Source organism: Anastrepha ludens, chromosome 6 (genome assembly GCF_028408465.1).
Source record: "Anastrepha ludens isolate Willacy chromosome 6, idAnaLude1.1, whole genome shotgun sequence".
Taxonomy (NCBI): Eukaryota; Metazoa; Arthropoda; class Insecta; order Diptera; family Tephritidae; genus Anastrepha; species Anastrepha ludens.
This window is the reverse complement of record NC_071502.1, coordinates 52,534,581-52,550,791: the sequence shown is the minus strand read 5'-3', so window position 1 is coordinate 52,550,791 and position 16,211 is coordinate 52,534,581. Positions and strand designations below refer to the sequence as shown.

Genomic DNA, 16,211 nt, shown 5'->3' with positions numbered 1-16,211 from the left:
TGTTTTCTTTCTACCCACTTTTTTAGATCGGGTATTAGTCTCGCTGGCCATCTACAGTACCGTAGAGTTCCATCTTGCCTGCCAAAGTATGAGCGTTTGAACTCTAATATCGGGGAAGCGTGGTACTGGGATTCCGATGATTTTTGCCTCCCATCTCCGTTTGCGCTCTTGTGCTAGAAAATCAATAGGGATGGTTCCGCTGATAACTCACACCGCTGCTTCAGATACTGTTCTGTATGACGAAGCCACTCTGAGAGCGCAGGTACGTTGCACAGATTGCAGAGTTTTCCGTCGGCATTGAACCCTTAGCGCATATTTCGCATCCGTATAAAATAATCGAGTTCGTCGTGTCCATTAAATGTTTTCGCTTGTACTGCGTTGGACCTCCAAGATTTGCCATGAGCTTACTTAACATGCCTTATGATTTATGTGCGCCCAATAAGTTAGCCTCGTGTCTAATTGCACTCCTAGGTATTTGACCGCTCTTTTTGTCGAAAAAGGGGTGTCGAGTACTTGTATATCTACTTCTAATGGGATACCTCTGTTGGTTAGAAGGATTGTCTCTGTTTTCTGTGTGGCCAGCTTTAATCCATGGCCTTCTAGCTATGTCTGAGCTCGGATCATCACCTGCTTTAACTTCCTTTTGGCTTTGCCAGTGTTTCGAGGGATTATTATAGCTGCAATGTCATCTGCGTATCCCACTAAATGCACATCCTCAGGCATATCTATTCGAAGGATTTCGTCGTAGCTTATATTCCAAAGCTCACGCCCGAGTATTGATCCTTGGTCCGCACCTGCTGTTATTTGTTTAGTCTTACATCCTTCTCGCGTTTCGTATAAGAGCACGCGATTGCTTAGATAGCTACGAATAATCTTCAATAGATTATTCAGGATCTTGAATTTTACCTTTAAGGCTTCAAATACGTCGTCCCAATTTAAACTGTTGAAATTATTTCTAATATCCAGTGTGGCTAGTAATAGTAAGCGTTTGGAGTATCGATTGCCTGCCTGGGCATGTTCTACGCTAGCTATTACATCCTGGATGGCTCCTAAGGTAGATCTGCCACTTCTAAAACCATGCTGGCTGTCAGATAGGCCGCCACTGTTCTCAAGGGTTAGCTAAGCCTATGCTTTATCACTTTCTCAAAGAGTTTTCCTGCGCTATCCAGCATACATAGCGGTCGCTAATGTTGGGTCTCCCTTTCCCCTACTGATTTACTACTAGTTTTTGTTTTTTTCCATATTTCTGGATAAATTCCTTCTTTTAGGCATGCGTTGTACACTACTGGCACTCTAGCCAGGAGAAGGTGTACCTCACAATGACTTCTGCAAGAGTTGTGAAATCAAGAAGAAATTGAGTAGGTACAACACCTACTCTGTAAATATCCTACAAGCCGTGCCAAATATCTTGGCGATTATTTCTTTGAAGACCTGGGAAGTTTGCAAAATGTCTCACTGGAGGGACTATTCACCTTCTTAGAAAGATCTAAATGGTTTAAGCAACTTAGTTAGGGGATGGAAACCAAATTCAAGTATCACAATAGGCCTTAGAACTACCGAGTGCCTTATCTTAGGCAAACAAACTGACTAACCTACACATTTCTTGTGTTTTATATAATTTTACAATTTTTTTATGAAAACTATTCAAATTTTGTGTAAATTACAAAACAAATGTTCAATTTTCATGAATATTTCACAACTTTTAATAAGAATTTTTAGAACAAAATTTACGTATGCAGTTTTATGGCCCATTAGAGTTGGATTATACATTGAAATATAATATAATAATTATATATATTTCATATATAAATATATAATAAATAAGTTAAATTAAACTTGAAGTGGCTCATTAATCGCGAGGATGTTTTATAGTGTTTGTTTTTCACAGACGGTCTTGTGCCACTCAGAATTTTCTTTTTTATAAGGAAGAAACCATCCAACCAGTCAGCGAAAAAAATTTTCAACAATCAACACAATTTTTGAGCCCCTTGAAACTTGCGCTTATTGTATTAAAATTTTATGCGCCGTAAAACTGTATCACCCAAGCTTTTCTGAAAATTCGGACTAAGAACCCATGTGCGGATTTATTGAGTAATCCCTGCAAGAAATTAGTCACCATCACTAATATCATCTACGCAATCTTTCACTATCCAAATTTTTTTTAAGTAGACTATCGATGACGGTAGTGCTTCATTGTGGAGGCGATATTTCTTCTCCCTAAAGTACGCCTCTTAGTGAAAACATCTTCATAGAAGAGTCGTCCAGCTCCGCACTTACAACTCGCGTCATGAGCAAGTTCTTGACAAAAAAAGTGACTTTAAAGCGAGCGCCCAATCTAAATGAATTTCCATTACTGAATTAAACCGCTTCCAGAATTATAGTAGGCAATCTCAATGTCCAAGAAGACAGCTAAAGAATATTCTTTGTGGTCCGAAGGTTTTTCAATAGTGGTATTAAGATTTCTCAGGAAGTTTCCACATGCTTCCCTTTGCTATAGATGAACTGGCCCCATTTCATCTCTTACTTGAGCGTTCAATATACGTCCAGACTCGGTCTTTAAAAAGAGAGGATACGCTTATGAGGCTGAAATTATTTTGGTGTAAGGGGTCCAGGTGATCTAGAGCTCGAAAATTTAGGGTATTTTCAGGATTTTTTTTTTTACAATAAAAAAAATGAAAAACGATATTTTAGTTTTTTATTTAACTTCCTTAACATACAAAAAAAAGAAATTTAATTAATAATTTTAAAAATGGCGCTGAGCTTGACCCTCCCGAAAAATTGGACCTAAACGCTCTTCTATTTATCTGAAGCACAAAAACCAAAAAAATTATTAATCAGTATGAAAAAAACAATTGACAAAATGGCGCGGTTTTGTATTTCACAATCGGTTTTTTTCATTTTTTTTAATCAAAAAAATACGAAATAAATACGGGCGAAATAGTACGGGCGAGAGCCATTGAAGTCGTTTCGAGATAAATGAGTTTAAAGTTTGAGGTACAGAAGCGCGCTGACCGCTCTCTACCCAGTTAGTGGGCTGTAGAAGCTATAATATTGGGAATTTCTGCATGAAAATTACACAGTCTATTCTTAAGATACTATACTCTCAAACTGTCGAAAACAGAAAAAATTGATTTTTTGAAATTTCTAGACCACCGGGTACCCTTAAGAAGTGTGCGTTGGATATATCCGAATTTGGAAGAAACACCACGCGGAGAACTATGTTCCAAATATAACTGATCAGATTGTCATCATGAGATTGAACTAAAAGCTGCAGCAATTGGAAGTTTTTTTTCTATTTTGTTTTACAACATTTTCCAAGCAAAATTTCAACGAATGCATAGCATTTTTTATATTGGGAAAATGCGCAACACCATAAAGGAAAAAACTATAAAAAATATACATGGTTTTTTAGCAAGTTCTAACTTGCACTTTAGCTTTTTTTTTATCCTTGCATTATCCTAAAATCTAATAAGAAATAAAACAGCATTGGCGGCTGCTGTAGCCGATTCGGTTGATGCCTGACTACCATTTGGAAGTGCGGAGGTTCAAAAACGGGTGTAAGCGCCAATTATGCATATAAAACAGCATAGTAAATGTCTTTAATTTTTTTTTTTATTTAAAATTGGATGGGTATGCATATTGTTAGACAACGATTGTATAAAAATTATTTTATAGAAAAGAAGAATGAGCATTAAAAAATAAAAATAGTTAAAACTGGTCAAAATGTTGATGAGCTATCTTTTCATCGCAGGGTGTATTCAGGCTTCATTGCATATTTACTGTAACGCGTATTTATTCTTATTGAGGAAATTTTTATATTTGATGAAAAAAATTGTTAATTCTTCCTAAATACTAAATGATTGTAGACTTTATCACAATATGAGAATACTTACTACTAGTGCAAGTAATAGTGATTCTTTTGATATTCTTATACGCAATCAGAATTAAAACAAAAAAATACTTTATTTAACAGTTTTATATTTAATTTAAGACCACAATTTTTATCAAATATTTTCTTTTTTTGTTCAAATCCACAAAATTCTTAAGAAACTACATTTTGCTTATTTATCCAGCTAAATACGAAGGGTTTAAGCATTAAAAAGCAAAATTGGATGCCTAATTTTGCGCCATCTTGTATATTATATATTGATGAAATAATTCTCAGTACATAAATAACTTTGTCGAGTTGTGGTTTTGAGCTGTCCGTAGCGAGTAAACAATAATTTAACTAATTATTTAATTACATATTTAGTTATGTGATGCTGCCACATTCTTCACAACAAATTAAGTTCATTCTTGATGACGATTAGCTCGCTTCATATCACTTTTATTTGAGGGTGACGTCAGCAGCCGTTGTCACTTTATCGTAGGCGAGCTAGATTCGCTTCAATCTCGTAAACACAAAAAATCCAATTGATTCCTTTTCTTGGCATTAGACATAAGGGAATGCAGAAAATCATTTCGAAATGAAAAAGTTGTAAAGAGAACTACCATTGTTCGAAAGAGCCAGCGTCTGAGAATGGCATAGGCAGTGATTGCCGCGCATGATTATAGGCAGACTTACATACGTACCACAAATTTTGTGAGTAGCAAATTTTATTACCGAAAGTTGTTACCACTTTTTGTAACAGTAACTCCAAGTAAACAGCAACTCTACGCTCTTATGATCCGTTTTATGACGAAATCACTTCACATGCAAGAGCTACCAATGTATCCAGAAAAAGTCACAGTTTGGTGCGGTTTATGGGCTGGAGGTATCATTGGACCGTACTTCTTCAAAGATGCTGCGAATCGTAACGTAACTGTGAATGGTGAGCGCCGTAAAATGATATCCAACTTTTTTTTGCCCAAAATGCAAGAGCTTGACTTGCATGACATGTGGTTTCAGCAAGACGGTGCCACATGCCACACAGCACGCGTAACAATGGACTTGTTGAGTGAAACATTTTATTTCACGTTCGGGACCTGTCAATTGGCCACCCAGATCGTGTGATATAACGCCTTTAGATTATTATTTGTGGAGCTATGTTAAAGCTCATGTCTATTCAGACAAGCCTGCTTCAATTAACGCATTGGAAGACAACATTGAAGCATTTATATGTGAGATACCGGCCGAAACATTGGAAAGAGTATGCCAAAATTGGACTAAGCGGATGGAGCATTTGAAGCCCAGTCGCGGTCAACATTTGCATGAAATAATCTTCAAACATTAAATTATATGGACTGTACTATCGATTTAATAAAAATTTCATGCACTTTTCTGAATTTTACGTGTGTTTTTTTGAAAAAATTTCCTATAGTTCTTAAAAAATCCCCCTTTAGAATCGATTCAAATTCGTCTTGGTTGAAAGCTTTTAGCTGCCATTCAATTTGTTCTTTTAAACAAATTGACATGAAACATAACGCAACACATACTAAAATAACAAGCAGTTTTGAAATACAATCGATGATTCGAAAATAGAAAAAATATTCAAAATACAATTCGACACACCCAAGCATCGACATTAAATATTTCACCGAACTACTAAATCGCAAATATTACTAAAATTTCAAAAGCACTCTCGTTATGCGGTTTTTGTTTACATTTCCTTTATTTACGTAAAATGTAAGATACATACATACATACATACAAATGTACATATAAATGCAATAAAATTAAGGGTCAATTATAAAAAATAATACACAAATAGCAAAATATTGAAGACGTTCATACAAATACACATACTTATGGTTTTTTACGTTTATAGTCAGAGGCAAGAAAAATCATTTCAAAGTTGCGGTCTCCGATAGGTGCCCAAATATTCGCCGCACTCGGCACAGTAATGACGTCGACTGAAGCAGCGCATTATTGGACGTAGCATCACCGTTTTGGCCGTCGCTTGACAATAGGGACAAGTGACCTCATGCGGCTGGGGACCCACAGCGAAGTATGTTGGCTGGGGAACGATGGGCAGCTTTTGTTGTGGTTGAACCATAGTCGGCAATGCGGTAAAGCTGAGTGGCGAAAAAGGCGTTAAAACGTGAAAAGAAACTTGTGTTAGAAGAAATCGAAAAAGCAAATACTGACATTTACTAAGCCAACTGCGTATGTGTGTAGGTAATATACGTGACGCGTTGTTTTTTTTTGTTTTGTATTTTTGTATTATACTATGCGACTATATTTAATATCTTTAATCGTTTTGGTATTGTTGAAAAACAATCCTTAACCGCAGAGTAAAAATAGGTATATAAGCACGTTAGGCTATACGAACGCTTCGTTGTATACTGATTCTCTGGCCGCAAGCTTCAAGCCGCCAGCGAGTAGCCAAGTAGCTGAGAACAACAAGCAGACAGCCGGCTGTATAGACGATTGACCACTTTCGGCGGCTGATGTGCACATTTGTCGCTCAAATGCTGCGGCATTATTCACGACTACATATTTATGCACATAGGTATTTATATATGTGTGTATGTGCATCAAACTTAAAATTGTGCAAACAACGTCGTAAAACAATGATGGCAAACGCGGATGAGCAATGAGCTAACAACCGCCAACACTTCAACATCGTCGGCCGTCAAATGGCCGCGCTTCTAATCGGTAGCATAAAATACAAGCTCTCAACCACGGACCACCCGCCGTTGGTTGCCAACAATCGCATACATTTGTATGGCTATTTTTATGCCATCACAAACAAAATGAAAATAAAGCGAAATACGTACTCGAATAAGGGGATCAGTTTTTTTGTTTTTTTATAGATTAGTTCAAGCAAAATTTTGGGACAAAAGTAATACAAAGCATGGGAAAATTGAAATGCGCGAAAATGCGATATATTCTATAATTTTTTTATTTTTCAAATTATTTTTTATTTATTTATATAATTTGATGTTGTGCAGCTTCTTTCGATTAAACCATTTTTTGTATAGCTGAAACAAGTTTTAGATCCCGGAAAGGAATGCGGGAATTTTTCAACAAAACATGAAGGTATGATGTTTACTCATTGATAAGTTGAAAATATTTCATGCATGCCCTTTTGCCCACATAATTAAGTCACTTTAAAAAAATTTTGCAATGTTCGCAATATTTTTCATGGTAATTTTTTTCCTAAATTTTATTATAAAAGTATAGTTCATTATATAAAAAAGCCTTTCAAATATAATTTTCAAACTTTGTACAAAACGCAGAAAATTTAAAAAAATTGCCAACTAAATTTTGAACTTTTTAATCGGCACTTCAGAAAATCTCTGAGTATGCAGTAATTTTATTATAGTAAAGTGGAATAAAAAAATAGCCACACCCCATTCAAAAGAAGCGCAACTCAAAATGTCTCAAATGTCTTTTGTATTAAGGGGTTATATACCTTGTGAGCCCGAAAAAATGGACGATTGTCATAATTTTTTTTAAATATATTTTAGAACTTTTATTCAAATGAGGCATATATCATAATGAAGGGTAGCTCTCGAAGAATACATTTTGGTATTTTTATTTAAAAAAATGTTATTACTTATTGTTGATATCGCCCCTCCCCCGAAACGCCGTTTTTTAGAAGAGGTTTGCGGTGATCACGGAGCGCATGAGCAACTCAACTGAAATCAAAAATATTAAATGATTATTGTAGAAAAATGTTTTTAGTGATTCTGAACGGTTTATTTACCCAAAAAAAAATGTTCTCGATATGTAAACCGCTTTGCACCAAAAAAACGATTTTTGAGGGGTTGAAAAATTAAAAACAAAATTAATTCCAGCGAACTATGCAAATATTTATAAAGTGAACCATTCAGATTCACGAGGTTGTAACTTCGAATAATTAAAAAACAATGTTATGCAAATTGGTCAAATAGTTTTTGATAAATAATAATGGCCGCGACGGTAATTTTCAAAAAACACGACTTCGAGATAATCGCGTCTAAAGTTTTGCGTGCACTTCATTTATGGATAAGATCGCGCGCTTCCACGGTCTGTAACTTTCCTTCTAGTGCTTCGATCTGTATGATTTTTTGAATTTATATTTTTAAGATGATGTAAAATGTTCGATTTTTTAGTCCAACACAAGGTATATAACCCCTTAATAAATGGAACCTGCTCATTACTAATCTGTCTACCAGTACTTTGCGTATTCTACCTAATATTTCTTTATGTTAACTGTCGAAACAGAAGTTAGGTATATTTCGTTACCTACTTTCACTCTTTCTTTCAAAAAATCTCATTCCTCAGCACCAAAAACCTTATCCTTTCCATCCTTACTCCCGCACAATAGTCCGCGCATTGTTTGCGTTGTGGCTGCTGAAACAAACCAAAGAAAAACTCACACTTACACATTGCATCAGTGGCACCAGCAAGAGGAAGCGAGTAACCGCGGTAATAGCGCTGACACACCAAATTTAGCGAAATCCTCAACCATCTGTGTGATCCTTCTGCCAGAAAAATGTGAAACACAGATGGCGCTCAAAGCAGTAAGAAGGCTTTGTTCTTAAGCAACGACAGTTGGGCATTCCCACTATTTAGGACTGGTAGCGGCAGGCTAATCACCTACCCTGTCAGAATCAAAATAGATTAACGAAACCAACGCAAGACTCAGTTTTGTCGAGGTCCTATGTTCCCGAGAGGAGTGAACAACGAAAAAGAAATATTTCGTTATTACTGCAATTGGCTAACATTTCATATTTTTAGTTGTTTTGGAATACTCGAAGTGTATTGATCGAAAGCGGTTACAGAAAAGAGAGATGTTTGCCAGTGAGTCATAACTAAAAATAACTCAAAAAATTTTAGAATGAATCTTCATAATCGAATTTTATAAAGTCCTTTTCTATCTAATAAAGACATTTTTTTAATACCTTATAAGCTCAAGAACAGCAAGCTAGGTTAGGTTAGGTTGAGTGGCTGTCATCCAACACACTTAGGCCTGAATAGTACCATTGTGATACCACGGGAGCCAGTGTCTTCTCTGAACCAACTTGTGGATTCAATGAATTTTGTTTGTTTCGGCACGCTACTTGGTTGGCCTCTTCAGTGCTGGCAAATACTAATCGTGTTGTACCTTCCCTTGCAAACTCATCTGCTTTGCAATTACCTTCTATATTTCTTTGGTCTGGCATCCAGATCAGGTATATTTGCAAATATTGCGAACTTCGCATAATAGTTTGTGGCATTCCACGACCGTGTTTTACTGACTCTAACGATTTCAATGCTTTATGACCATCCGAGTAGATATGTAGTTTCCTCTCTTTTTTAAAAGCCCTCTCTTATGGCGATAACTTCTGCCTGAAAGACACTACAGTGATTAGGCAAGCGATACCTAGCCTTTCAGAATAAACTCCTCCACCTACTTGTTCATCAGGCTTAAATCCGTCAGCAAATAAACAGTCATTTCATAATCTACAGAAGGTAGTATTGTGGTAAGGCGTTTATCAAAATGGTGTTCTACTCTGTTACAGATATCTGTAGAAGCTGGGATAGTGGACAATTTTTCTTCAAAAACAAAATTTTGCGGCCTTTGAGACAATTATAAACTTTGACTTGTGCATCTTTTGGAGAAAGTGCCCGATATGATATGTACAGGCTCATTGTAACCACAAAAGCTAACCGCGCGGTGTAGATTTCATGTCAAAATATGAAACTTGTTCACAACGAAAGTGTTCGACATATTATATTTGATCAGTGAGAATCGTCCAATCGAACGACTAACTTAACCACATGGCGCCTGAATTTTTATTTTATAATTCAGTTTATACCGGTTCGATGTCCACTTATTTAAGCTCATGTGTTTCCCTTTACAGAATTTAAATGCTGCTACTTCAAGCCTGTATGAGACATGGGGTTCGAATATATATAATATATATACTCCTATATTACTATAGGAAGAAAGGCAAACAGTTTCGCGGCAAACAGGCACCGTCTGACAATACTATTCGTCGTTTTGTGTAGAATTTTTTTGAGCACGAGACAGTAGGAGATCGTCAACATGCCGTTCATCAACGACCTATACGTTCCAATGAACTTGTTGAATCGTTGAGGGAGAGCGTTACCTAGGAGCCAACAGTGTCGTATCGTCGTCGCGCTCAGCATTTTGGCGTCAGTGAAACCACATTGCGGCACATTTTAAAGGATGATTTAAATTTGTTTCCATATAAAGTGCAATTGAAACAAAAAATATGGCCGACAGACTATTCACGTCGCTTGGAATACGGCCAAACAGTCGTTCGAATGGTTGACACTGACTAGTGTCAAAAAGAGGCGACATCGACTGCCCCCCCAGATCACCTGATTTAACCCTCCCGGACTTCTTTTTGTGGTGTTATCTGAAAAGTAAGGTGTACGCCAACAAGCCGCAGACTATTCATCAGCTTAAGGCAAACATTTGTGCCGAAATCGACACTATAAAACACGAAATGATTGACAAGGCGATGGCAAACGCAGAAAAAAGATCGCAGTTTGTGATTGATAATAAAGGTGGCCAATTGATTGATATTGTATTCAAAAAAAAGTTTTAATAAATTGTAAATAAGTAAACCAACTAAAAATACCTCACTTATACAAATCAGTTGTTTTTTTTTTTCAAAGTCATTCAAAGTTTTCATACGGACATAAAAGATGGCGCACCCTGTATACACATAAATACATGACTATTTTGATCAATGGACTTTTGACAGTGCATTTCAATATTTTATTAACAAACTGACCAAACCAACAACAAGCTGAGAAAACCAAATTAAAAACAAAATATTTGTTTCAATTGCCAAAACTCTTTATTTCATATTACACATGCAAACTTATACATTTATATTTATATTTATTCGTGAATGCTTAGCGTAAAAAATGTATTGCAATTTTTTTTTTGTCCACTTTCATATGCATGCAAACGCATATGTACATATGTGTGCGTACTTAATCAAATTTTAAGCTATATATTTATTATTATTTATATATACATTACTTATATTTGTATATATATACGTATATATAATTATCGAGCGCTTTCGTGTAGACAAAGAGATGAAAAGAATGTGAAAAGAATTTTTTTTCGTCGGTCTCCTTGGCAGTAAAGGAATATGTGTACCTATGTATTATTTGTGTGTGCGTAGGTGTGCCACAGCCTCACGAATTGGCGATCTTCTTCGGTTTGATAGCTGAATGCTTCATCGCGCGTCCAAAGTAACAGCCACAATTCTTACAATAATGATTGCGATCAGTTTGCTTACAAGGTATGTAGTAGTCCATGCAGCAGCAACAACAACATGTACTAAAGTGGGATAGAAAGGGGAAGAGTGAATGGATAGTTACATATATGAACGAAAAATCGTAGGGACACATTCTAATATACAATATATTGTACAATATTGTACAATATTGTACAATATATTGTATATTATATATTACAATTTTTTATTTTGATTTTTCTCTTTTTTTTTACAAAACTTGGGAAAATTTTTAAAAATCTTAGCTTGCAAAATGGATAAAACTTAAAATTCCAGAATGCATGTGTTAAATAAATATATATATTTTTTTTAATTTGATCGCAACTTTAAAATTTAGTACAGAACTCAGTTTTTTGGAATTAATACAAGGTGGCGCAAAATTAATCATCCAATTTTGTTTTAGAATAACTTTTTTACTAAATACAAAAAAATTATTTTGTGTGATGGGAATCTTTATTTTGACGTCTACGCGTTTCATTGCCTGTTATATAATATTTGTATACAGCAGCTTCTTAGTTCACAAGTGTCAAAAATGATTGACGTAAGGCGCCATTTGTAAAAATTAATAATCTTCCGATTAATTTTGTGCCACTTTGTATAGCATGACATCATCTAATTCTATTATTATTAGCATGTGTTATTATTATATATGTACTTTTCGTTTTTTAATATGGGGCTTATGAACAAAATTTAAATAACAAATACAATTTTTAAATATTTTCAACAAAAGTCTTTCTAATAAAATATTACCTAAGCTGCTGATATATCATTATTGAAACTTCGAAAAACCAAATATAGTTCTAGCTCTTTTTATGAAACTTTTTACATGGCATACATTTTTGAGTAAAGATTTTTAAGTAAAAATTGTAATATAACATTTAATCTTTTTGCAAATCTGAAACCTTGTTGTAAATATGAATTTATGGTAATTTTGAAAAATAACGCAAGAAAAATAAAAAGAAAACATTATTTTTAAAACCCACATGGCTGGTTCAAATTTTGCCTTACAAAATTTTGCATTAAAAAATAACTTCTTAAAAAACATATTTTTTAGAAAAAAAATACCTTCTTCTTAAAAATATTTTTTAGAAAAAAAAAGACCTTAAAAAATATTTTATGGAACAAAAATTTATCTCTAAAAAGATTTTTTTTAATAAAAATTCCTCTCTAAAAAAATATTTTTTTGAATAAAAGTTCTTTCCTAAAAAATATCTTTTAGAATAAACACATATTTTTTAGAAAACAAAATTTTTTTTTTTTTACTTTTCGATTTTTAATCACTTTTAAAAAATTGTTTCTAGATCAGTGCGATTTTTCAAATATTTGTGAAAATTATTAATTGAAAATCTCACCTCACTTTATTCCACATACCTATATTTTTACGATTTTAATAAGAAAGAGCAAAGATTTTACCAAAAAATGTATCGAGTAATAAGCTAAATTAATTCATATATTTATTTATGTTACTATTTTATTCCATCTACATTATAAAATTCGTACTTAGCTAAATTTTTTATACACTTACACCCACAAACAGCCCACAAAGCGATTGATCTCCGCTGCCCACCATTTCAAATCATTTTCAACTTGTGTCATCTCAATAATCCCACAAGCAGGGCATTTCAGCATCACAGAATCCTGTGGCAGATTTAGGTAGGTGCCAATGAGTGGTGTGGCGAAATTATTATAAATTTGCTGCTCCTTCAGCTCTTTCTCCGTCAGCTGCTTTGTGGCATTTTTATCTACCGCAGCCGGCGTGCTGTTATTGTCTTCGACTGCAGGTGTAGTTGGGGTGGAAGTGGATTCAGTCATCATGTTTCGATCGATGTGCTTTCACTTTCACTGCAGTATATGTCGGGTTAGTTAAACTACACACGAAAAATAAAATTAAATAAATGAATAATATCCGAGCACAATGATTTCACATCCGAGAACAAAGGAAACGTACTGAAGTCAATCGGTTGGCGAACGTGTGCGATGCTGCGTAATCGTAGCGCGGCGAGCAAGTGTGGCGAACACACAGCGGGAGAGCAAGTACACAACGGTGAGTGAATGAGAAATAGTTGAGCGTTGCAAAAGTTAATACGATATGCGTAGCGCGAAGTTGAAAAGCGAAAGTATTCTATGCGCCACTCACTGGTCAATCCACCCACAACTATGCAATACTCCGAGAGCGCTTGAATGTGTGACGATCAGTTCAAGCAAGCGGCGTTGCTGTCAACAACAGGTCGTTTGAGCCAATAAATAGTTGTAAAATTTCGTAGTGTTTACAAACTAAGGGCAGGTATTAAAAAATGCATTTGATTTGTGGGACAGCTAGATTTATTTACAAGGTATTTATGAAGGCGCGCATTGTAAAAAAATTTTAAATATAGCACTTTTACTAATCAGGAGATATTTATGTGTGCTTTATTTAGTCATTATTATTATTTATTATTATACTACTTTATTATTATTATTATGTATTATTTTATTTTTAATACTTTATTTGATTTATAATCTCTTTTTGTTTTTGGTACGATTTGTTTATTTCGTTATTTAGTATTTATTCTATAAATTAAAATTTAATAATTCCACTTCACTTCAATTAACTATTGAAATTTTGACATTTTTATTTTTCATAGCACTCATTTCGGCCTCTGTTGAATACCCAATTTGCCGCCACATTTGCTGCAGTAAATACCTTTCGTGGTCCATTCGCGATTGCAGCCGCACCAGGTGCAGATACAGCAGAGCCAAAAAATGGGGAAAAAGCTGGGAAACACAGTTATTAGTTTTTAAATATTATTTTAGCTTTTAAATAGTATTTATATGAAAATATGAAATGTTGTAAAATTATTTATATTAAATTGTAAATATAAATGAAAGCAAAAAACTAATTCTTTCAATACTTATTACATTTAAACATATTTTTATATTAGAAAATTGAATAAAGTGACTTACTTTTAAAAATATTTTGTAAATCCCCTTTTTAGTAAATGAAATGGAACAAAAATAACATTTGTTCTTCTTCTTTACTTAATTTTAACAACTTTTGCCAATCTTTAAGCTTTTAATTTTATTACTTATAATTTTTCACTAATATAAGTGATTTCTGTATTATGAAATACTGAATATTTGTTTTTTTTTTAATCTACATTTTTAATTTCTTTTAAATTAAGAAAAACTGTAAATATTTTCATATATATAAATATTTTGATTTGAAAACTTTAATAATATAAAACTATAATTTTGAAATACATCATTTTACTCACCATGACAACGTCGACAGACAACAACTTGCATCCTTCAATCCTGCCGCTCGCATCACAGCCGCATCGCCGTGCTGCTGACACAGTGGGCATTTGGTGTGATAAGTACGCGGCCCCACCGAATAGTAACGTAAGCGCTTTCGCCCTTCCTTGCCGGGTGGTATGGCGCCGAGCGACTGTACTTGCACCACATTAGTTCCATTGTTGGCATCATCAATATACGGCACGGCTGAGGTGTGACCCTCCAGCACTATATTGGCCACAATATGCCGCTTGCGCTCCTCGGGAGCAATCGCAGGTAACAGCTTGACTTTTACCAATTGTGGAGCTTCCGCAGCGATCGGTTCCATATTGAATAGAAATTACTTTCGGATCGGGTTCGAACAAGCGGTAACTGTCACTTATATGTATGTAAAAGAATTATATTGTGTTGTTACGCGTTAGAGCTACGACAGTGAACTGCTAGCAGTTCACTTGTAGTGGGCTAGTGGGCGGCAGGTATTACTGGCGAGAGCAGATGTGTAGACAAACGATTTGGCGGCTGCTGGAGAGCGCGAGCAAAATTCGTGCAGTTCTAGTATTTGGATTTTCGATTTTCCACTAAGCTCTCTAATTTACGGTCACTGATTTGGCAACTCTTTGCGCTCAATGATCTACGACGCCGTTCGCATGCCTCTAGTTGCCCCGTTTAAAATAAAATTCATCAATTTCCTCGCTACGCTGCATAGCGTGATGTCATTAGCACTCAATGAATGTGAGCAATTAATTTGTTTTTTGCTTCTTTGTTTTGCGTTTTTTCTCAAACACTTTCGGGATGGACCGCTGGGCTAGAAAAGGCGTGCAGAAAATCACGCACACTAACAAATATGCTTGCAAATGGATGTATGTAAATATTTACTCGCAGCGACACACTCCACCTGTTACATAACAGTTTGTGCAAGACTATAAACGAACACTTGCTAAATGTTTGTTTTATTCTTTTTCGAGAAATATAGGGCACAATTCATTTTTGGAGATATTTATATATGGGTATATAATAAAAGCAATTAATTAAATAAAATTAAAACCAATTAAATAAAATAAATTAATAAATCAAAATTAGAATTAAAATTGACCCCTAAAACTAAAATTTAAATTAAAAGTAAAATTTTAATTTAAATTCAAATTAGAAAGAAGTCCAAAATTACTACAAGAATTCAAATCAAAAGGAAAATTAACATCACAATTATAATTAAAATTAAAACCAAAATTAAAGTAGAAAATAGCATTTAAGTTAAAAAAAGGTAAAGATAAAAATAAAACTTAAATTCATTAAAATAAAAAATTAATATTCAAATAAAACCAAAATTAGAACTAAAATTTAAATTGATGCAACAATAAAAATAACATTAAAACAAAAACAATTAAAACAAAATAAAACTTCAATTTCAAATTAAAATATTTAAATATTAATTAAAATAAAACTAAAGCTAAAATTAGTATTCAAGTTAATATTAAAATTAAAACCAAAATTAAAACTAATATCAAAATTAAAAACAAAAAAATTCGAAGTTTTAACAAAATTAATATTAAAATTAAAAATTAAATATAGTTAAAAACAAAATTAAAACTATATTTAAAATTTAAAATAAAATTAACATAAAAGTAAAGTCAAAATTGAAAATAAACTTTAAATTGATATTAAAACAAATATTAAAATTTGATTTAATTAAAAATTAAAATTAATATTAAAATAAAACCCAGTTAGAAGTAAAATTTAAATAAAAATTAAAAATAGAATTATATTTA

The 16,211-nt window shown here is 33.8% G+C and overlaps 3 protein-coding genes across 6 annotated transcripts; all 3 read right to left on the bottom strand.

Moving 5' to 3' along the window:
* Positions 1-5,574: 5,574 nt before the first annotated feature.
* Positions 5,575-6,582, bottom strand: LOC128867450 (uncharacterized). The gene is made up of 2 exons (XM_054108653.1): positions 6,068-6,582; positions 5,575-5,994 (listed from the first exon to the last, which is right to left on the bottom strand). Exon 2 carries the CDS (start codon positions 5,973-5,975, stop codon positions 5,769-5,771), a length of 207 nt encoding a protein of 68 aa, XP_053964628.1. The 5' UTR covers positions 5,976-5,994; positions 6,068-6,582; the 3' UTR covers positions 5,575-5,768.
* Positions 6,583-10,719: 4,137 nt separating this feature from the next.
* On the bottom strand, positions 10,720-13,400 carry LOC128866306 (uncharacterized). Of its 4 annotated transcripts, XM_054106917.1 has the most exons (3): positions 13,121-13,400; positions 12,698-13,040; positions 10,720-11,216 (listed from the first exon to the last, which is right to left on the bottom strand). In XM_054106917.1, exons 2-3 carry the CDS (start codon positions 12,985-12,987, stop codon positions 11,072-11,074), a joined length of 435 nt encoding a protein of 144 aa, XP_053962892.1. In that variant the 5' UTR covers positions 12,988-13,040; positions 13,121-13,400; the 3' UTR covers positions 10,720-11,071. The 4 variants fall into 4 exon arrangements, with proteins under 4 accessions (XP_053962892.1, XP_053962891.1, XP_053962893.1 ...); XM_054106916.1 differs by lacking the exon at positions 13,121-13,400 and having other exon boundaries at positions 12,698-13,111; XM_054106918.1 differs by lacking the exon at positions 13,121-13,400 and having other exon boundaries at positions 11,135-11,216; positions 12,694-13,111.
* Positions 13,401-13,678: 278 nt separating this feature from the next.
* LOC128866305 (uncharacterized) lies at positions 13,679-15,012 on the bottom strand. Its single transcript, XM_054106915.1, has 2 exons — positions 14,427-15,012; positions 13,679-13,926 (listed from the first exon to the last, which is right to left on the bottom strand). Exons 1-2 carry the CDS (start codon positions 14,771-14,773, stop codon positions 13,800-13,802), a joined length of 474 nt encoding a protein of 157 aa, XP_053962890.1. The 5' UTR covers positions 14,774-15,012; the 3' UTR covers positions 13,679-13,799.
* Between the last annotated feature and the right edge of the window lie 1,199 nt (positions 15,013-16,211).